Raw genomic sequence first — 24,187 nt, 5'->3', positions numbered from 1 at the left:
AAATGAATGTTCAATATTAAGCTGGGGAAGGCTCTTAACCTTGCTAAGCCTCACCTTCATCCTCTGAAAATGGGGATAACAATAACTACCTCTTAGACTATTACCAGAGGAAAATCAAATAACATAAAAATGTTTAGCAATGGGCTTTGCACAAAGAAGCACTCATTAACTATTAATGGAATGAGTGAGTGAATGAAGCCAAATATAAGGAAAATACCTGTTTCTGTTGTACTGGAAAGTTCAACTACAAACCATGGAAAGATAAGAAAAGCTTTTGGCATACCCTCATCTAATGGTTCATTTAGAAAAGAAGAAAAAAATATAAAACTAAACCCAATACACAATACAGAACTTAAAAACAACTACTAAATATGTGTTAAAGGAAAAATTGCTCAAACAACTCTAGAAAATATAATTCTGAAGAGAATAAAGAACACTAATCTTATCAGCAATACCTGATAAGATTCTGACTTCTGCTTCATTTCCTGTTCTTGAGCTGGCTGGATTCCGGGCTAAGCATCGATAGATTCCAATGTCTCCCAGTTGAAGTCTACTGATTTGCAAGGCTCCAGAGGGCAAGACCACCACGCGGGAGTCGCCCGGGATGGGAGTCAGGTCTTGTTGGTTTTTCTGCCAGTGTATTGTTGGCATCGGCTCCCCAATGACTTCACACTTGAGTAGCACTGTGTCGCCCATGAAGGCAGTGACAGATTCTGTCTGGGAGAGGAACCTCAGTGGTCCTAGGAGAAACACAAAGAACAAAGGATAAATCTTTCAGAGGAGGCACAATAGTCACCAAATAAAAAAGCACACCTGTATTCTTTTTAGAAAATTGTATCCTACAAAGCATCTTCTCAAAATACATCTCGTTTGCTCTTCACATTTTACCACATTACGTCTGGCCCTACAGTAGTTTCCGTGACTAAAAATGATAAAGATGCTGCCATTAATCTCTAGAAGCTAACTGTTTTGTTTTTATTGGGTAATAAAACAGCCTTATAAAACAAACAAAGCAGGCAAGATCATCCTAATTTTATATATGAGGGAACTGAGGTTCAGAAAAGTGAAATTCCACATGCATTCACACAGTTACTCTGATATAATCCTGCCAAGGGGACCTGGCTCTTCCAAATTCTCATCCTATGCTCTTACTGTTAGCCAACTTTGGACAAAGGACTATGAAGTTATGGGAATTTATGAAGGACTGGCCATATGACATAACTTAGCGCAGTTTCAAGAAAGATGAGTCGTATTAACCACCAATTATAGGCTGACTCCTTAAGGTAAATGATCATCAGTATTTGCCAGTTATAGCTGTGGTGAAATGAAAAAATGCTTAAGTTGGAATTAGACTAGTTTGTGTTTCTAGTGTGGCTGGGCCACCTACTCTGTGTGAGTCCTTTGGTAACTTGTTTCATTTCTTTGGGCTATAAAATGGGATAGTAGTGAATTCAACAAATACCACTACTATGATGTTCATTTGAAATAACATGTAAAAAAGATGCATCCATATGGATTATTAAGCAAAGGCAGGGGAAAATGAAAAGACAAAAAAATAAACAAACTGGCTATCACTGAGCATGACGGATGGTGAGAGAGAAGCCTCTTCCATCATGATGCTGTATATGAGAAGGGTAGAAGATATTTGGAGCCTGCCCTCTTGAACCCCCTTTTATGAACAGATGGATATTTGTGACCCTAGTGCTTTGACCGTGAAAACATTTTTTGTGATTACAAACAAACATATTTGAATGAATTATGTCACCATTGATGGATCATTGGCAATTTTACTTTCTAGAGTCAATCCAATTAAATAATTTTAATTTCTTGATTTGTGTTCTATTCATCACAGTTATATGCCAATATTTTATTTTTACTGGAATTGGTTTCCCTGTATGTGCATTTCACAATAAAATTTGATTCATTCATCAGTTTGGGTTTCATGTCAAGTTTTTCTGATCATATTTGCATTACTGCGATTTTTATTTTATAGATCTATTATAAGTAGGTCAAAGTTTCCTAGGTCTTAGTTTAAATTTTGTCAAGAAACTTTCTACCAATATTTAGTTAATAACAAATTCTAATGTGTTCAGTTTTAACTACTGTTAGGTTTATTTGGGGTCTATTAATTCTCACAAACCTAACTTTCCCTATAATCTGATAAAAATTTTGCTGGAGTGAAAAGGGCAAAGGCAAAATGACCTAGGCTAAAACATCATAATTTAATATGAGAGACAATCAAAAATGCTGTAGAGAAGTCTCATACCCTAGGCTAAGGTAGCATTTCATGTCCCTTTCAGGGATTAGTCTTTTGAGCCACAGGGTAACTGAATCTATGAAAAAGGAAATTACATCAGTATCACATACGGAATAGATTTAAGTTGCCAACGATGGTCTACCACTCACTACCGCCACACTCATAAACAGACCTACAGACCTGGAGATGTGGCACCATGGTTTAGCAAGGACAATTAATTCTAGACCATAGAGAAATATGAATTTTGATGCATATGTTAATTTATCAATGGAAATATATCCTACACTTAGGTATTAAAATTACTCATCTGTAATCTAGATCCATGGAGCTATCTGTCTCAACAGTACAGATGTGTCTACAGTGGGAGCAAACCACATGCCTAATTTTATTCTTCTCATTCAGTTAACTGGAACTAATCTATAACTATGCTGGATCCACCACTGAACGAAGACCAAAAGGAATCCATTAACTTGTGCCCTAGCTCATTGTTCAAAGTCCAATTTCCAGGCTGTTTGTAGTGTATAATCTTGAGTGTATTCAAAAGAAGCCACATTAATCTACTACTGATTGGCTTTGGTATGGATTTAAAGCATATACTTAAACAGCGAATGGTTTATATATACTACACAAGGCAAATCTGCAATGAGTAGTGTCCAGATGTTGTGTTCTTGGTCTTCACATCCTTAGCATTTTATTTTATAGTTAAGGAAACACCGTTGGGAGTAATTTACCCACACATACAAGTTATACATTTTATACAAAGGAGGTAAGAATAAAATATTTTTGATAAGTTGATAAAATATCTGGATACTTCTATATATTCAGATATATGGTCCTGTACAAGTTACATACACTGGATAAAATTCTAAATATGTATTTTACATCTGAATGTCTGTGGTATTCACAAAATTCACCTTCAGAGTTCTAGAGCATAGAATAAAACATAAAATGAAAGAGTAATTCAAATTGATACTCAACAGTTGGTTCCTTTATATAAACTTCATCTAGCTGGAAGAATCATAGATGAGGCATGAGATTATATATTAATATAATTGGGCTTAATGGTATTGGCTATTGTTCCACATGCTTATTCACTATGGTTATTTTAGATCTTAATAAACAGGGGGTTGGAATTACCTCTTACTTAAAATTTAATGATGCAATGTTTGAAAACTTCAAATAGTTGATTATTTGATATAGTGAGAAATTATAAACATGATTTGTAGCTTTTTCTTTGTGTCTCTACAAAGGAAACCCCAAGCATCAAAAAGAAATGCTAGGTTTACGAGGTTCTGTATGGCTTGAATTAATGCTTCCAGTATTGTGCTGTCTTTGAGCACTCTCAACTCATGGTCGTGCAACAAACCAGCAACAGTATTAAAAGAAGTTATAGGCGATCAACTTAGTACTATATTTTCAAGGCAGAGTGTGAGCAACTACTTAAGAACATTAAACTCACTGTAACTCAAGAATGAAATACAGTATATTCATAAGAGTCATTTAATGCTCTAATGCAATACAAAGATACAGGTATAATTTTAACTAGATCTTCATGAAAAATAGCTACCTGCTCATCAAGAGCCTGTTCATGGAAAAAGCCTGGTTCAACTCATTAGATCACATTTGATAGACTGTAATCATAACACAAATGGTATTCCTATCACTACTCTTTTCTTACCTAAATCCATTCTAAACATGGTCAAAAGAGGAGCATTTCTAAATCACCAAAGTTTTTTGGTTCTTTTCACTCAAGAAACTCTAACATTCCATTTTCTAATATTGTCTCATACCTTAAATCCTAGTACCCAAGAATCTAATACAGTGTTCCTTCCAGGCTCATCTTCCACAACTGCTACAAAAGAATTCTTGGATTTATTGAACAGGTCTATACCTGGCTCCCTCTTGATTGTATTTCTCATGAAATTTCCTCTTAAGAAGTATACCTTCTCCCCTAACATCTACCTATCAAATCTGTCACCATTCTTAAAGTACTAAGCCAAAAAAATCCTCTTTTCCTTAGTCTTACTTACCAGAAATCATCCTTTTATCGTTTGAATTTTTACAGAACTTATAACTTACAGATAGAATGACATAGTTGACTGTTTAAATAAAAGGCTGACAAGTGTTTATATGTTTGTATATGTATTTTTTCAGTCCACAGAATATATCAAATATCTACTGAAAGAAAAAAAAACCCACAAATATTTACTGAGGTTCCATGTCTAAGTAGACTATTACAAGAATGAAAATTTTGATAACTGCATTTGAGTGTTGGTGTATCACTTTCTAACATACTCTGTGGCAGTTTAGGATGGTGAATAACACACCTGGGTGCCAGATTACCTGGTGGGTCAATTCTCTGCTTCATCATATAGCCAGACCTTGGCCTTTTTTTTTTTTTTTTACAGACTAGAGATGTTCAAGGCCACCATCAAACCATAAATAGCGACTGATCATCCCTATCCATTAAAAAGACGCCTTTTTCCCTTGGCATCAACCAACTGAGCTGAATTCTAGGATGGGGCTTTTGGTGATTTTAGGAACCAAGTGGAACCTTTCTCTTCTCCTTGGGAATGTCCCACTTTCGGACAAGAACAGACAGGGGGGTTTTTTGTTTGTTTTTTTAATTGTTGCTCCTTGCCTCCATTTGATATCAGTTGGTAAACAGAGAAATGGTACCAAAACAAAATGAAATGAAAAACCCAAAGAACAAACAGAAAACCCTAAATCAACCCTCAAGGTTTGTCTCAGGGTTTTACACATGACAAGAACCATCAATTCAACCCCCATGCAATGTGATTCCCCGGAGAGCTGCTGGATCCAGACCAATGACACAAGAGACATGAGTTTTATCACTGACACTATTCTAAGCTCCTTTATAAATTAACTCCTTTAATCCTAACAACAGCTCTTTAAGTATTACTGTCTCCACTTTATAGATGGAACTGGAAAGAGAACGAAACTCATTCAAATGTTTACATTATGTATGATGGTTTAAAAAAAGGTTTTGTCCTGAATGATACTTCTTAAAATACCCTATTTCCCCAATCTAAGTGAAAATGTCCCCAAAGGAGGTTGTTTTGTTTTTTTTTTAATATAACAGTACTTCCTGATTCTTCAACCCCCAAGTATCAGCACAATACTGGAAAACTCTGTTTAGTAAGTACATTCTGCCCCAGATTGAATTTTTACAGACAAACTTCAGTCTGAAGTATTGTGCAATTAAAAATAGCATACAAACCTATGCTGGGTTGTTTCCATGGAGGCCTTTCATTATTAGCCTTGGGGAAAGTCTGTTTCCCAGAACGAATTATACTCAAGGTTCCTACCTTCACACCTAGCCTGGCCCAGGATTCTAAGACAGCTGGACTTGTTGGAAGTGTCTCATCCCAGCTACCTGACAGGTTTACACATTACTCGCACCTCTGTACATTAACAAAGACCAGCACCTATTAGTGCGGGGTCAGTTCAGGAACCATAATAAGGAAAGAACACGTTGTTTTACATATGGAAAAATCAGGCATGCATATATGGGAACTCCATTTTATCCCCTGTCCTAGAAATGATAAACATAGACACTTATAACTTAAATTTTATAAGCTACTTTTACTATGGTAAAAGTGCCTGGGCTTCAGCATCAGAAATTTTATTGATGTTAACTATCCTAATTACAGTTGTATAATAAGGATTAAATGTTGTTAGCAAGCGATATATAGCCATAATGAGAGTACCCAGGAGAAATGGGTCTCACCCTGTTTATTTCGATTTTTGTAAAGGATACTTCCTAATTCTCTAACACTAATTTTAACACTAAAAGCATTCATTAAGTGTCCATTTATATAGGTTACTTTGTTAAATGTTACTCAAGGCCTGATAAGCAGCCATAACTACAATTCTTTTCTAGAACATTTACTAACTATCAAACGCTTAATTACCTGGGATTTCATAGTACCAACACAGTATCAGAATTCTCACTTCCTCAGAGGGGCCTCCCCCAAGTCGAGATAGAACCAATTATTCCTGTATGTCCCCTTTGCAACATTTACTTCAATTATAACTTATTAACTGTGGAGTTAATTTAATAGCCATCTTCCCAGCTAACCTGTAAATTCCACAAAAGCAGAGCTGGTTCTATTTTATTCTGTACTCTGAGCACTTAGCACAGTGCATGGCATATAATCGTCCATCAAATATATGTCTAATGAGAAAGTATGTATGATTGGTCAGATAATTAGTTTAGGCAAATATCCCAGGCTCTTATACACTGGGAAATCCAGGAAGAAGAGCGTAAAGAGAGAGAGAAAACAAGGATTTATTCAGGGAAAGTGAAAAAGAGCTGAGCCTAATAAGCATACAAAGTCAACCCATACAGCCTTTCATTTGAAAAGATTGTGAGGGGGTGGGGGGAGCGATGTCTAGCGTATCCATGAAAATTTTATCTAAGCCCCGTAAGTTTAAATTGTGAAACAGTGATATTTCGAATGAGATTTCCCCATCTTCCTTCAAATCACTGTCCCCGGAAACAAAGTTATCAGTGGTCTCAGGACCAGCCCCCACCCAGCTGGGACAGGCAGGGCAATGGCTCCAGCCATCAATCAGGCTCTGGCCAGTACAGATTTTTTCAGGAGCTAGGCACATCCAAACTGTTGGCTGTCACCAAGGCAGTAGAAATGTTAACAGCAAAGCAGCAAACATTTTTCATTTGGGCTTTTCCTTTGTGATGCTAAAAAAATGAGGTAGAAAATCACCATGGCAATGAATGCAAAGCTGCGAAATCTGCAGGGACGTCAAAAGTGTTAGGCTCTGAGAATTAAAATAATGAGAACAATAGTCTCTCCGCACTCTTCTACCCATGCACACATGCATCACATAGACTAGGAGAAATCTTTCATTCAGATCCAGATAGTCAGAAAGTTTGAATAGCTTAGACATGCACTCTTGTTCATTTAATTCTAAGCTACTTTGCTTTTTAAGCAAAAGTGGAAATAAAGCATTCCAGGTTTATGCCAGGACTCTCCTCCTCCTCCTGGGAGGCCTCTTCTCCACCCACAACGCCCTCAGATTGGGCCTATTCCTTCTTTTAAATTCTAATCTCAAAATGGCACGTTCTTCTGATTTGCCCTCTGGCCTCTTTGGCAGACTATCAGGACCCACATCTCCTCCAATGGAAGGTCTAATTATTAAGTAATTAAAGTTCATTTAATAAAAAATAGACTTATCAATTGGGGGACAGACCTTGGGATTGGAAATGTCTCTTGCTTTTAAATATTCAGCAGTGTGGTAATATCCTGTAACTGCCAGAGGAGAGCTGAAGTAAATGCTTTGTTTGCTCCAAATTAAAGCTTCGAGGCCACCTCCCTTCAAAGCCAGACCTTGTTTGCCCCCTTTTAATTTTCAAATGAGCTCAGGGGAAGAGAAGAGACATAATCCAAAGAGAAGTTTTCTAGATTTGGTTGCTTTTCAGAAGCCAGAAGACCAATAAAGGATTCTTAGAATATGTTTTAAGCGTATTTCTGTATGTCCCTCTGAGAGTTATCATTTCCCTCCTTAGGTTTTCCCCCAGGTTTTTGTTTTTGTTTTAGCAACTTCATTTCCACTGGTGAAATTACAGACTCCTAGGTAGTTGGCTAAAGAGCCATGGCTGGAATGTGGCACTGTGAAACAAGTCTAGGAAGTGTGTCTGTCGGGTACCGGCCACACTCCTTCAGTGTGTGATCTTATAAGAAACATCCATGTGGCCAATTAGTTGAACTCAGAAGGATGTAACAGAAGAAGTGTGAAAGGGAAAGAAAACTGTAGACAAATTACACAGTTTGTCTGTCCAGCTCTGCAAGATTAGCAGCACATAATGAACTCATTTCCTTGGCAAAAAATAGTCAATGAGAAATATCATCAAATAAGTCTTTTTCAGAATCACCTTTGGGGTTTGTTCAATATAAATACACTAAAGGGCTGGTATTTTCCCAGATCTCTGAAAACTGATTATACGTAAGACTTAGAACCAAGTGGTCATTTTGGGACTCCTGTGAGTGATCAAGAGACAGTTTGAATGCAGATCTATCCCTAATCTCATCAAGTAGCCCTGCTAGATTCTTGGCCTTCAAATCTATGGAGCAGCAATTCAGGATTCTCCAAGTCATCCTTCTTAATAACATCCTTAGGGCCTCTGGTAGACAACATGACACCTTTATAAGAATTGGAAAAGGGTGCCATCTTTGAAGGGATGAGTTTAAAAAGGTACCCCATGGGACTGGCTAGCAAATCCAGAGCTGGATTTCAGGCCCCACCTAACCTTCCCCTGGAGATTGTTTTCAGATATGAACTACACCCACATACTAACAACCCTGTTGGCATCTCTTGACTTCATTATCTGCAATCAGTCAAGAATGATTTGGCTTGGCCCATCCATGCCTTTTGTTAACTCCAGGGTCAAACAGAGGCAGATTTTGGAAGCATTTTTCTGGGTAGCATGTTAAAAGCTTTTTTTTTCATCCTTCTGAGCTATTATACAACATATATTTCCCAGCACAAGATTAAATAATGAAGTGAGATTTACCACCTCTTCCTCAAACTCACATGGTATTGTCTTCCTGGAGAGAGATTCTTCATAAAATCTAATCAAATTATATTGAACATCAATGCCATTATTGTACGTGAAGGTTAGAATAGAATCCTTCTTCAAGGAAGAGCTAGATGGCATCCCCTGTACAGTGGCAGCTACATTTTCTCCTACCTGTATCACCATCTCTTTGATGACTGAAACTAGCCTTTTACCTGTATATATGTATTAAGCCAAATGGAAAATCATTCTCGTAATGCAGACCAAACAGGAGTTGTTTGTTCGTTTGTTTTACTTTACTGTAAGATTTTCTATAGGAATTCTTTAAAGGACAAACTTCTAATGTAGAAAAATGTTCATTAGTAATCAAAAACTGAAAATAATATAGCACTTTAGCCTATTAAGGTTGCAATGATTTCAAAAAATTATGAACAGTAATTCTGAAAGCATGAGTTGATATGCTACCTTTGAAAAGTGATTTGTCAATGTGCATCATAATAATTTAACCCAAGAACTCCACTTCTAGGAATCTTTCCATAAATATATGAAGAAAAAAGTTATATATATACATATATATACACACACACACAATTATTCAGTACAGCATTATTTAAAATAGTGAACAATATAAAAAGTAAATAAATAAATCCCCCCCAAAAGAAAAGAGTGAACAATAGAAAATGGGCTAATTGTACAATTGGTGATTTCTTAAGCAAATTATGCTATATCCACTGTACTTAACATTATATGACCATATAAAATTATGTTAATAAATATTTTTTAAAGGGAGAAAGTTATTTTTCTCATTTTTTTCCTAAAACAAGCACATCTTAAAATATACAAAAGGATATTTTGCTAATGATTCTAACCTTCTTTTCAGCATATTCTATTCAGTGTGAATTGTAAAAAAACTATTCAGAGTATATCGATTTCATGAAGAGATGTTTACCTCCACAGGCTTTGACGATAACTTTATTGTCATTCTCTACTCTGCAGATAAAATTCTTATTACAAAACCTGAGATTGTTTTATAATCAATAGTTATGAATAGTTTTACAGAATTCAGACTCAGGCTTTCCATCAAGCTTAAATCGCATTACGCATGGCTAACAAATGGTCACAACATTCATGAAAATTGATTATGAATGTGGCTAATATCTGTTAGGCCTACTTGTAAAATGTGCTTAATTCAAGGCAGGCAAATCATCCAAATAACAGAAAAGCAAGCTCTTAAAGTTGTATGATATTTTGTTTTACAGCATATAACTGTCACCAGCCCTTCCCTACTTTATCTATGTTCGCCTGATAACCCTGCCACAAAGCCCTACCAGCACTGATTATATCATCTTATGGAAATTTCCAAAGTATGCTTTCATTCATTTATTCAGTCAGTCAATGTTGTGGCTAATTTTATTTGTGGATGTAAGTAGGCCATGGGGTGCTAAGATTTTTGGTTAAACATTATTCTGGGTGTATCTGTGAGGGTGTTTCTGGATGAGATTAACATTTAAATCAGTACATTGAGTAAAGCAGACTGTCCTCCCCAATGTGGGTAGGCCTCATCCAGTCCATCGAAGGCCTGAATAGAACAAAAAGGTGGAGTAAGAGAGGATTCAGTCTCTCTGCCTGACTTTCTTCGAGCTGGGACATCAGGTTTCTCACGCCTTCTGACTGGGACTCAAACTGGAATTTACACCGTCTGCTTTACTGGGTCTCCAGCTTGCCAAATGCAGGATGACTTCTCAGCCTCCATAATCACGTGAGTTTCTCTGGAGAACTCAGACTAATACAATCAGTCAACATTTATTGGGCACCTCATATGTGGCAGGCATCATCTTAATTGCCTGAGAAATATAATGATGAATGATCTATGCTAGTTTTTGTCAAAGGGCTTTTCTGGATTTTGGAAGCCTAGAGGAGGAGTGTAAGATTCATATTCATCATATTTCTTGAGTGAAACATGGCAAAGCCCCAATAAAGGGGAGCCCATAAGCAGAAAAACTTAGCAAGAGATTATCCAATGAGTTTCAAAGGTCACTGAAACAAGAATCCGTCAGGTGATAACTGTTTCAAACTTTTAATTGAGCATATTATCCAAAGGATTAAATGATCTTCTACCTGTTAATCTATTAACCCAGATGTTTATTTTTCTTATTACCAGTAGCTTTGATTGAATACATACTAGGCACTACATAATGTATAATAATATATAGTCTCTACATGGTTAAAGGGCCCTACTGAAGTTCCCTGGCAACATTTTTCACTTTCAGTTTGTTAGATAGGATCACCTTCCTTTCAGTATAAATGATTTTTCTCCTGTCAAAAATATGTGACTGAATCCTATATTCAAAACTTGTAGACATAGACCAAAGAAAGGAGAAACCTAAATGGAACAAGCTTTCAATAAAAGGAAGCAGCAGAGAGAGTAGTTTCAGCTCAATACTTCTATTTCAGTATATAATTAATTAAAGCTTAGCTATTGATAAGAGCTAAGATTCACATCAAATACATCAAAAGATTCAATTTTTTCTCTCATAATTCCAGTATTATTTTTTTCTTTTTTTTCTACCAGTATTATTTTTTCTCCCCACAAAATCCATCTGTAACATGAGAATCAAGGAACCCCAGCAGAAATAATCATTTTGATTAAAAACTTCTGGTAAATCTATATAATTTTAATTTTGATTTGGAAGTACCTACTGGGAGAAAAATTGGAGCTAATGAAACACATTTGAATGCTGTGCATTTGCACGCTGTGCATTTGCACAATGAAAATGGAAAGTCAAAATATGTCTGCTTCATTGCTGAATGTGTATGATTTTCCACCTTCTCTACTAAGACCCTGAGGAAATCAAATTTTTAAAGAAATACCAAAATTTTGTAGCTTGACCCAGGTAACAAAATATCCCTGATAGAATGAACTGTTCAAATGAAAAAAAAAAAAAAAAATGTCTGATGCCAAAATTCATGCTTTGGGATTTGTCTCATACTCACCTGAATCAATATCCACCACAAGAATCTGAAGTAGTTATTTATTCCAACATATCTTTCTGTATACCTAATCCCCAGCAATCATCTGGCTGTAGAAGAATGTCAGTAAATTAGAGAATAGTAAATCATCCTTCCTGAAAATCTTTCAGTTGTGGAGTCGTTTTCATGGGCCCAGTTGTATCATCTGATACTTGGACTGAGAATAAGGTGGGAAAAGGGCATGCGTGGGCAGTCAGAGATAGATTTTCTTCCCTGCTCCTAAGGGGCCAGGCATGGGGTACAGGTATGTGTGGTAGGAAGTAAAATATTCCTTCAGGATAGCATTAGTCTCAAGTATGAGAGTACTTACACACTTTTTATAGAACCAGGAATAACATTACTTCCAAGCTTGTTTATGATCTTTCCTGATCTTATGATCTTTGAACGTAAAAAGAAGTATTCCTTAAAAAGCATGGTTCAATAAGTAGAAAATGAGCTTTGAAGGGCAGTGGGCAAAGAGGAGCATAGCAAAAGATTAGACTGGAGATGTCACATAATACAGATAATTCAGACACCTTATACCATCTTGGTAAGTTTGTATTTCATTTCAATTACATTGAGAAGTTTTTTTTTTTTTTCATTTTATTATTTTTTTAATTTTTATCAGGGTATAGTTGCTTTACAATGTTGTTAGTTTCTACTGTACAGCAAAGTGAATCAGCTATACGTATACATACATCCCCCCTTTTTTGGATTTCCTTCCCATTTAGGTCACCACAGACCACTGAGTAGAGTTCCCTGAGCTATACAGTAGGCTCTCCAATGGTTCATTTTAGTTTTTAGGTCTGCCTGACCAGAGGATGTCCCTCTGCTGGCTTGATTTTTCTTCCCAGCAGCACCCAAACTTCCAATCTTCCACCCCTTCAAACGAGGTTATCTGTCCTGGTCTGCGCCTTTAGTACTTACAACGGACTTGCCTTGGTGAGTGGTGCATGATATGCACAAGGTTTAGATTCCCTCATCCTGCCAGCAGCTCATAACCAGGACAAAACTAATTCAAATCCTTTAGTTTGCCCTCTAGTCTACCAGTACCATACTCTTGAGTTGGCACTTTCATTCTATACCATCTTGCGCATCATTTTTCAACTAAATATATCATGTTAATCGCTTGACCTAGGCCTTTCATGTGACCTTCAATTGGAAGTGGGGGGTGGGCAGGGAATGCTTAATAAGCCAGAATGTCTGCGTTCTCATCATAGTGCAAAACCAAAGGCCTTTCTTGTTGGTTTAACCCGAGGGTGCTGGGGGAATTACAAAAGATATTAGGTCCATTGGCTAGACTGGTAGTTTCCTCTCCAGCCTCACAGTCCCAAAGCCTCCATTGTGGCCCATTCATCCAGCAGGAATTATACTCATCAGTCATTGCTCTCGCATGCGTATCTACAGGAGGCCGGACCAAAGTGCTCCTGGCCCTCTTTCCAAAGCACTTTTTCAGGACACCTGACCCCTCACGCCTGTTTCTAAGTGGGATAAGGCCACAGCGGATTTCCAATGAGCCTTTCATGTGACATACACAGGGCTGTAGAAAGCTGGTCACCTCACCAGCCATTTCACCAAAACTTATGGCTGGGATACTTGAAACCAAAGCATAAGCATTTTCACAGGGGGTGGAGGAGATCTGGAGTGGCACAACTGATTTGCCATGCTCCACTCTCAGTGATATTCCAGGAGAAACACTCTAGGACAGGAAGTACAAGTCTGGCACCAGAGTTTAGGACTTTTAATTTGTCCCAAAGTTGCTAAAGCAAAAATCATGATAAAACATTCTGCTTTCCTTTATAACCCACCAATGCAAAAAAAAACAAAAACAAAAACAAAAAACCAAAACCAAAAAACTCCGTAGGAAAAAAATGGTTTTGTACATGGGAGGAAACAATATAAATTCAAAACTTACAGATAAGGGTTAGCTCTATCACTCATCTCTTTAAAAAGTTTTTACGAATACCCAGTCAACACCAACAGGGTTATCTCCCTTGAAATGTTATCTATACGGATTTCCAAGTAGACCACAGGGCTGTATACTGTCTTGGAATGTCCTCAGAAGGCCCCGTCATTGAGCAGGTAACAGAGTAAAAACCTCAGAGTCCTTTCTTTCAAATGGAAGAGAGAAGTTATTAAGGAATTTTCATCACGGAAATTACATGACTGGATATACATTTTTTGAAGACCATTCTTGTTGCTATGTAGAGGATAGTTACTGGGGGTAGGTCATAGGTGAAGGCAAGAGTGAAAGCAGGAATCTCACAAACTTAACAGTAGTCGAAGTGAAAGAAAACTGGGTTTGTTTTGGGAAAGACAGTGTCGTGCTAGCGGTCTTTTGACTCCCCCCCGCTGGGCCTGGAACACTTCCTTACCAAGGAATAAAAAGCTCACATAGCCTGTGCTGGCCTATCACCTTGTGTGAGAATATCTTTCCATTTCTTACTCAATGAATGTTCCTTTGTTCTGATTAGGTGTGTAGGTCATTGACCCTCAGGCACATCCCCCATCTTCAGTATTTCAAACTCCACAGCAGGGTTTTGGGTTTTTTCTACTGTGGTGCAGAGGGGTGCAGGTAGACTGATTGCCATGCATCAGCTTTGTGGGGGACACTCTGACCATGGGGGAACACTGCCCACTACTGGAGCTGAACTTGCTCTGTTTTTTCTATGTGAATAAAGCATTGCTCCAGCCAGTGCTTGGCTGTGTTGTTTTCCTTGGCAATTCTGATACCAAGACACAGTGGACAGAAGTGTCTGGAATCCTCCCCTGGGATTGATAGCAGGTGCACAATGCTCTGTTCCGCAGATTGGGAAAGTGAGATAACAGTGAGAATAGAGAAAAAGAGAGATGCTAGATATATTCTGAGGCATAATCATAGGACCTGTTGAAGGTTGAGTGTGGGTTGTGAGGGAAAGGGATGGATCAAGAATGAGCCCTGGTAATTCAAAAAGAGTCGTGTACCACAATGTTCATTGCAGCTCTATTTACAATAGCCAGGACATGGAAGCAACCTAAGTGTCCATCGACAGATGAATGGATAAAGAATATGTGGCACGTATATACAATGGAATATTACTCAGCCATAAAAAGAAACGAAATTGAGTTATTTGTAGTGAGGTGGATGGACCTAGAGTCTGTCATACAGAGTGAAGTAAGTCAGAAAGAGAAAAACAAATACTGTATGCTAACACATATATATTGAATCTAAAAAAAAAAAAGAAAAATGGTTCTGAAGAACCTAGGGGCAGGACAGGAATAAAGATGCAGATGTAGAGAATGGACTTGAGGACATGGGGAGGGGGAAGGGTAAGCTGGGACAAAGTGAGAGAGTGGCATGGACATATATACACTACCAAATGTAAAATAGATAGCTAGTGGGAAGAAGCCACATAGCACAGGGAGATCAGCTCGGTGCTTTGTGACCACCTAGAGGGGTGGGATAGGGAGGGTGGGAGGGAGATGCAAGAGGGAGGAGATGTGGGGATATATGTATATGTATAGCTGATTCACTTTGTTATACAGCAGCAACTAACACACCATTGTAAAGCAATTATATTACAATAAAGATGTTTAAAAAAAAAAAGAAAGAAAAGAAGGTACTGTCAATGTGTCAAGTAATATACTCATTATATAGACTATAGTTACTCTTCAATTATTATATATTCAATTGTTTCTGGATTATAGTGTTTATGGCTCCTCCTTCAACTTCTACATATTACTTCCCTGAAAGAGCCTCAATTCTCTGATTCACTAGAAATACCTTTGTTGACTCTGGAAAGAGTGTTATATTCTCAATAGTTTGTTGATTACAGCTGCTGAAACTTGGTCTTGAGCTTGTGTTAATTCATCATAAACAATTTCAAATGTGATTATTACTTCTGAAGTCTCTTTGTACATTTTATAGGAGTTTTTCTAAATAAATAACAACGCTAATTAAAAATAAAAATAAAAAAAAGAATGAGCCCTGGTCTGGTTTCCAAATAAAAGGTTTAGGCTGTGGGGTAAGGGATTTTGGCTTTCGGTTAAGTGGGTATATGTGGTGGTTTGAAGGAAATAAGAAGAAAACACACTAGAGTAAGAGATGTGATATTAAAACTAGAACAAGAGTAAGAGATAAGGAAATTACTGGCTCTCAAGCTCTGAATCTCAAAGTTGAAAGGATTAGAGGTAATCGTCCAAGTTCTTTCCATTTGTAAAATTAAATAACACTGTGACTCTGTGTTTCAACAACTTAATATGTGGCCAGACCTTACAGTCATCCACCAACATTTAACAAAACTAATAGAAACTGTGAATCATTGGATTTACAGAAGTAAATAAAACATTCCCCATCACTGCCCTAATGGAGCTGCCAGTCTAGTAGAGATACAGTACTCATCAGACAACATTTATCACAGAGACACTTAAAAGGGATTTAAAAACAAGCTTGGAAATGTATGGTAAGAGAGGAGCCCATAAAGTTTGCCCAGTATTGCAAAAACTGACGAACTCAAGTTAATATGAACAACTCTTATTCCTTTGTTTATAATCACAAGTGAGTTACCTTGCTGATTATTGAGCTTTCTCATTAATTTAGTCACTCTAATTTACTTTGGCTCTGTAGATAAAACTCTTGTTCTCAAAGGCTATCTAAACTATTGTTATTTTTAAGGCATATAGCTTTTCAACAAAGAGAAGATCAAAAGTACAAGTTTAAAACAGCCAGATTTATCCTAAATTTTGCAACGTTCTTTGTACTCACTTCGAATCAAATTTTGCTTTCTTTGAAGCAAACTCTTATGTATTTTGCTCTCCTCTTGGCCTCAGCATTTGAGGATTTGAGACAGTCTTTAGAGTGATTTACAGATACTACTTCTGTATAAGAGTGGTGTTTGAGACACAGATGACAGCTTATTGTAATCTCTATTCATCCTTTTGGGAAATATTCTACTGAATTTAGTCTTAGATCTAGAAACATTTATTAAGATACCAATGGAGTCCATCAATCTTAAGTCCCTTATGAGTATGTGTGAGGTGCATCTTTAAAGCAATTTCTCACTACTAAACTTACTAAGGGTTAACCTGATTTTACTGGGAATCTCAGAATACAGCATTATTTCTCAAATTTCTTATCAGATATAGTAATTTTTTCTTGGGTTTATGAAGTCATTCACTCTCCATCTCTATCTTCTATAATTCTCCTTTAGTAACCATATGTCCTATTATATAACTGATCTTCTCACTGAGCTTCTGAACATGGCTTTATACTTTCTCATCTACCTGTTCAGCTTTGCCACCCCTCTGCTCTCCACCCACCTGTCTGATTCCTTTGCTTTTTCATACTTTATGAGGGCTGACCCTTATCTGGATTTGTTTACTGTTCTATCCTAGGTGCCTGGTACTTAGTAGACACTCAATAAATATTTGCTGAATGCACAAGTAAAGTATCTGAACCCAACTCAATCTTTGAGATCCAAGTCAAATCTGTTTTCCCTTTTCTTCTCCGATATCTCATCAAATATATTCTCATTGGCACTCACTTGGCAATCCTCAACCATTCATTGGTGTCATTATCATATTTTCATGCATCTCTTCTATTCAGTTAAATTTTAGTTTGCTCAAGGATAGAAATATTGCTCTATGTTTCTGTGAATATTCACAGCTCAGTGCCTCACATGGTGAAAACATCAAATAATACCCTTGTTTTAAGTTTGATCACATTGAGGAACAATTACTTTTGTTTTGCCCATTTACTCAAAGGGCCATCTGTTAAGAAAACTCTAAAATAGTTAGTTTCACTTGATTTATTTCATCTTAAAGTTTGAGAATATTTTAATGGTGGCCTCAATTTATGGGAAAGTCTCATTATTGTAATTCAGAACTTACAACTTCTAATAATTTAGACTCTAAAGATTTGTACTATCTTTGAGCCAGCTATCAAGAGAAGATTTTGTAAGCAAAGTAATTGACAAACACGATTTACAATACAGTCTACATTTTTTAAAGTAAATTCTCCTGATACTGAAATGTAGGACTTGGTTTTGCGTTTTTTACCCCACTTATCAATCCCTGCTTTACAGTGACAGCTGTCATGTCAGTCTACATATTTCTCCAAAAGTAATCTATAAGCTACCTGAAAGTAAGAATAAGCCTTCAATTCCTTCATAGTCTCTTCTACCCAGCACAGTGCCTTTGCAAGTAGTATGTGGTTAATTGTTATTGGGCAATTAATTATTAAAAGCCTGATTTTTCATCTGTATTCCTTCTATAGTATTTCTATCCTCCAATAATCATTACAAACATTTCCAGAATTCTCAAGTGAATATGGAGATATACAAATATTAGGTTCATCACTTAAGGCTGAAAGAGGCCTTAGAGATGAAACAAATCTAATCATTTCATTTGATGGAAAAATGTGTTAAATATACAAAATTAATATTTTACCCTATCTTCATTTTATTTTTTCCAATTTTTATATATTAGAGGTTGTATATATCTGAGTATATGTCTATATGTGCTATATATATATATATATATATATATATATATACACACACATACATATACCCACACACATATATATGTGCATGATTAGTAAATATTCATACATGTGCTTATGTATATATGTGTGTGTAGATATAGATACAGATACATATAGAGTATGTGCATATATGTATACCTATATATGTGCAACTGTAGTCAAATATATACATATATTTCAAGTGAATGTATGTATACAAAAACATACATTTACTTCACATATATTCCTACAAAGATATATAGTTGGTTATTAAACAAGTGGAGAATTAATTGGGTTAAGCGATCATATCATCATACTGCATTGTTTCTAGTTGTTACAAAGTAATTTTATCTTAAATAACTGAATGATTAAGAAAAGTTCTTTTTCACTATTATTACATGTGTATGCATTTTCCCTTTATAAAACGTAACATTTTCCATACTTGTTTCTCTCCACTAAGTTTTTCAGGTTATCAAAACTTAGATCTCAAGAATAAGCTGACTCCAGTTTTATCATTTAGAGAAATGCTAATAGCCTTATAAATCCTGAACTTGTCCATAATACAGATTTTTTTTAATATGAATTAGACTTATCAGAGAAGATACCTTATTATTCACACCAAGCTGAACTGCTAATTTTCAGAGAAAAATGCACCTGTGGAAAATGAAAATATATCTTTAAACTGCATTATCCACTGACAGGACCACATACTGTTTAGTCCTTGTTGTTAATACAGAAATCAGAGGGTGTAAATCTCTTCATCTTCCTGTCAGCACTTGTGGCCAGGGTGTTAATGGCTTGTAGCCAGGAAGGTGCATGGGCTTACAGCCAATCAGCAATGAAACAATTTAATCAGCTTTTCAAAACGGAGTGCAAGTTGAGGAGGTAGGGGAGCTCAGTGCTAATGCATTTAGATGGAAACATATTTTAAATCTCTGATTAAAACAAGGGACAAGAGATCTTAATCCTTTGTGATATAAAGTGGGTAGAAAGAGACCCTTTTCATTTATTAAGTGGTATACTAATTTTACTGATTGAAAATAAATTATCAGCATCTGAACAGATTTCTTTTCTAAGGCTAAACCCAGACTCCCCCTGCCAAGATGAAAGTACTCTATGTACCTTCAGAGAGAAGCATCAGAAAAGCCTCCTGCTTGGAAAAACCAACACTTCTAAGAGCAGATGCTTTGGTCTGGTACGGAGGCTGCAAAATGTCTAATTATGAGACAAACTGGATTGAAAAATCATGACATGAATGATGACCAGTAACAGTTGGATGAGCTATACAATGAGGCTATGAAAATGTACCTTTTGACATTCTTGAGGGGGGAAAAAAAAACAGGAAGTTGAGACAATTGCCTAAAATATCTTGGGAAAGATATACTCTTGTATCCACAAGGGTTCTATTATAAAAGCATTAAAGTTGTAAGCAATTTATTCAAACAACTGTCAATGAATGAGAGAGAAAATGATCATTATGGACAAGATCTAAAAATAAATGTTAATACAATTAGTGTCTTTAAATCTTAACTGCATAGTACTAAACCCTGAACATCTCTGCCTTTTGCTGGAACTATCTCTTTGTAGCTAAGATCACACGGGCAGAGAAAACACAATACAAAGCATTAAGCAACACAAAGGGTAGAAAATAACATGCTTAACTCTCCACTTCTACAAATAAATACTAATGCCAACTTAAAAAAAATCACTGATGAAGTTTTTCCAAAATGCTAGGAGAAGAGATAGTACCATGAAAAATGAGCCTACATTAATTAGGCCTAAACGTTGCAGAGTGAGAACAAGATTTAGATAAAAGCACAAGTAATCTACAAAGTCTTAATTGGAGATGATACTCAAGAGTCTGGTTTGCAATACTGGCTGCAAACTGCTGTTTGACTCAAAATCTTGCCTTTCTTTTATTTAACACAGGCATGGTCTCACACATTTGCCATGGTTGCTCCAATCCAAGCAAGTCCTGCTCCTACTGAACTAGGATAGCTTACAAGGACCACAACATCCTGAAGCAGAAAGTCTGTAGCAAAGGTCAGCAAACCATATAGTCTGTGGGCCAAATCTGGTCCGCCACCTGTTTTTGTAGAGCTCACAAGCTAAGAATGGTTGAACAAAAGCAAAAAAAAAAAAAAATCCATGATGTGAAAATTACATGAAATTCAAATACCTATAAAACAAAGTTTTATAGATCTATCTATAAAGTTTTATATATGGATCTATAAAACAAAGTTTAACTGGAACATAGCCACGTCCATTTCTTGACCTACTGCCTATGGCTGCTTTCAAGCTACAGTGGAAGAGCTGAGTAGTTGTGGCAGAGATTATGTGACCTGCAAATCCAGAAATATTTACTATCTGGTCCTTTAGAAAAAAAAAAAAAAAAAAGTTTGACTCCTTGTCCATGGTAATGTTAACTCAGGAGTTCTAAACTAACTAGGCAATTTCATGTACAGTTGGTCAATGTGGTTGGGAGAATAACCTACCCATCTGGCATATTTGACTTATGTGAACAAATTGCACAAAAATGATCCATTAATACCTTAACATTCCATGTAGGCACAGCCCCAGAGGGCACTTGCTCACTTCAAATACAACTTCTATGAAGAAAAATAAAGGAGATGAAAGGAAAACGAAGCAAGGGTTTATGAAACAGCTTTTTTTTCCACTTTCTTTTTGGCCCAACCATATTCCTACAGCTACTTAGCTAATAACAAGTAATATAGCATTTATTATATCAGGAATGGTGGAATTTCCAGAACCTTGCATTAGAGAAGTTTAAGCAAGGGAGCCTTTTCAGGACCATTCCCTCCAAATTGCAATCAACATGATTTTTTTAGCTTTTCTTCCTAAGTTTTCTGTGTGTAATAAATGCAAGATAGGATTAGAAAATGATGAGCTTGTGTCTGGGTGTGTAAGAAGTTCTACCTTAAAATAGTTTTGTTTCTGCCAATTATTCTACTTATATTCCCATGGATTGGAATTTTTAAGACCAACTCCTTTGGAGGTGGTACTTTCAGGTATTCTGGTACATTAATCTATTAACTTAGTCAACAGGTATTTACTGAGCACCTAATATGTTCCAGAAACTACTCCAGGCATTAAGAAAATAATAATAAATGAAAGAGTAAAAATTATATACTTGTAAGGGGAATCAGATAATAAATAAATTGGTACAAATAAAGCATGAGAGAAGGGGATGACTATCATGAAAAGAAATAAATCAGGAAAGGGGTTTAAGTGTGTTGGAGCTGGGATCTGTGGCAGTTTTAAACAGGGAGGTCAGGAAGGGCCTTACCTAGAAAAGATCTCAATGACGTGAGGGAGTATGGCCACGAGGTTATGTTAGACAAAACGTGCCAAGCAGAGGGAAACACACATGCAAAGGCTTTAAGGTGGGAGCACCTGGGGGACTGCACATTGATGGTCTATGGAGGATGAAACATTGAATCAATTCCAAAACCTACTTTAAAGGTCTTTCCAGGTGTGCAAGAGAGATAAAGTCCATAAATGTTTCTAATCCAAAGGAGAAAGTGTGCTGTGCTATAAAGAAGAGACCCAGATTATAAAGTGCCAGAAGAGAGGGTGATTCTTTCAGGCTCAGAACATAAGAATAGGGTTTCTTGAAGAGTTGAATTTTACAGACTGCTTTTTTGTTTTGCTTTGATCTGTTTTGGGGGTTGTTTGTTTGTTTGTTTGTTTTGATTTAGAGTTCATGTACAATATTATATGAGTTACAGGTGTGCAATATAGTGATTCACAACTTTTGAAGGTTATACTCCATTTATAGTTATTATAAATTATTGTCTATATTCCCTGCATTGTACAATGTATCCTTGTAGTTTATTGTATACATAACAGTTTGTATCTCTTTCTCCCCTAATGCTATATCACTCCTCCTTCCTTCCCTCTCCCTAATAGTAACCACTAGTTTGTTTTCTGTATCTGTGAGTCTTCCTCTTTTTGGTTATAATTTATTGTATTTTTTAGATTCCACATATAAGTGATATCATACAGTATTTTTCTTTCTCTCTGGCTTATTTCATTTAGCATAATACCCTCCAAGTCCATCCATGTTGTTGCAGATGGCACAATTTCATTATTTTTTTTGTGACTGAGGAGTATTGGATTGCACAGACTGCTTTAAAGGATGGCTATGAGGCAGGGTAGAAGGAGGGCAACACGAGGAAAGCACATGATCAGAAAACACTTGGGCAACACTGTAATCAGTGAGTGGTATACGTCTAGTTTGCATTGCACAAAGGAGTGGATAAGAGAGGAACATTAGAGACTATAGTGGAAAAGCAAAGGGGAGAGGGGTTGGGGAGGGAGAAGGGAGCTAGTGGAAGACCATGAACGCTGGGGAAGACAGTATGAGTCTAATCCCATAGACACTTAGGACAAATGAATATTCCACAGCTGTAGATATGGGGTAAAATATGCAGGAAACTGTACGTATAATTAACATTATGATTAATATAGCTTTTAAATGCTAAATTGGTGCATGTGTTGAGGTGACAGGGCATGAGGAAATAGGTGCATAGGTAGATAAATAGAAAACAATATTTGCCTCTAAGTTTTTCAGTAATCTCATAACTTTCACTGACCTTATAGAGAACTTCATTATATATCATATTTGACTGAAAAAGACAGATGACCAAATCTTTCCTGAAGTTTTGGCCCCTAAACATCCAGAAACACACACACAATACACACACACAGTCACTTGCCCTAGACAGGTGGATCTCAACTGGGGGTGGGTTTGCTCCCCCAGGAGACATTGGTAATGTACACAGACATCTCCCATCTCCTCACTCCCCACTGTGACAATGACGTGTTACAGGCATTTAGTAGGTTAAAGCTAAGGAAGCTGCTAAACCTCCTGCAACGCCCAGGACAGCCCCTCACAGCACAGAATTATACGGTCCCAAAGTCAGTAGTGCTGAGGGTGATCTAGAACAATCCACATCAAGGCACTAGTTTCAAGAAAAAGTTAGCCAGATCAAATACAGAACATCCAGTTAAATGTTAAGTTTAAATAAATAATAAATAAGTTTTTGGTATAAGCATGTCCCATGCACTACTGTAGATATAATTATACTAAAAAATATTCATTGTTTATCTGATATTAAAATTTAACTGTGCATCCTGGGCTGTTTTTGCTGAATCTGGCAAAGATATTCTAAGAAGATGGAGAGGCTGAGACAAGAGATAATAAACTGGCAGGTGAGTATTTTAGGGGCAGCCCAAAACAAAGGCCAGAGGCAATTTTAAAGGGGATGCACAAAGTCCTGAATTTCTAAGGTGCGTAGGTCTCCCTACATCCCTGTTTTGCGGACCACTAGGAACTGACTCACAGACCTCACCCTACACTACTGATTCAGAATCTCCAGTTACAAAGATCCCCAGGGGATTCATAAACACATTAAAATTTGAGAAGCACTGATCCAGACTATTCCTTTTGTTAGCCATTAAAACACAGAATTAACCCTAGCGATTAAAGGGCTATAATATGGAAATTACCACCATAAAGCTCAGTTCTACAGCTTGAGGAGATACATCTAACTGCTTTTTATAAACTCTAACATCCCATATAAGACTTTCTTAATAGCATAATAGTTGAATAATGTACTCATTAAGAATTTATGTATTTATAGGCCAAATTTGGTAAAACTGGTTATTAACATTAAACCCTAGTAAATTAGTAATGCAACTCTAAATGACATTTCACATTGAGAAAAGGAATGTAGACCAGTGCCAAAATGGATCTGAGAAAAGCTACTAAGAATATCAGACTGAGGAACAATAGGATGGATAAACAACAAGGTCCTACTGTATAGCACAGGGAACT

The 24,187-nt window shown here is 36.6% G+C and overlaps 1 protein-coding gene across 1 annotated transcript in view; it reads right to left on the bottom strand.

Annotated features, from left to right (window-relative positions):
• Positions 1 to 24,187, bottom strand: part of DCC (DCC netrin 1 receptor) — a 1,185,086-nt gene that overhangs the window by 666,715 nt on the left and 494,184 nt on the right. The window contains 1 exon segment of the mRNA XM_036823865.1: positions 456 to 740. Within this exon segment, the coding sequence (XP_036679760.1) occupies positions 456 to 740 (285 nt within the window).

The sequence above is a fragment of the Balaenoptera musculus genome, chromosome 14 (assembly GCF_009873245.2).
Source record: "Balaenoptera musculus isolate JJ_BM4_2016_0621 chromosome 14, mBalMus1.pri.v3, whole genome shotgun sequence".
Lineage (NCBI taxonomy): Eukaryota > Metazoa > Chordata > Mammalia > Artiodactyla > Balaenopteridae > Balaenoptera > Balaenoptera musculus.
The sequence above is the reverse complement of the archived record's forward strand: the minus strand, read 5'-3'. Positions and strand labels throughout refer to the sequence as shown.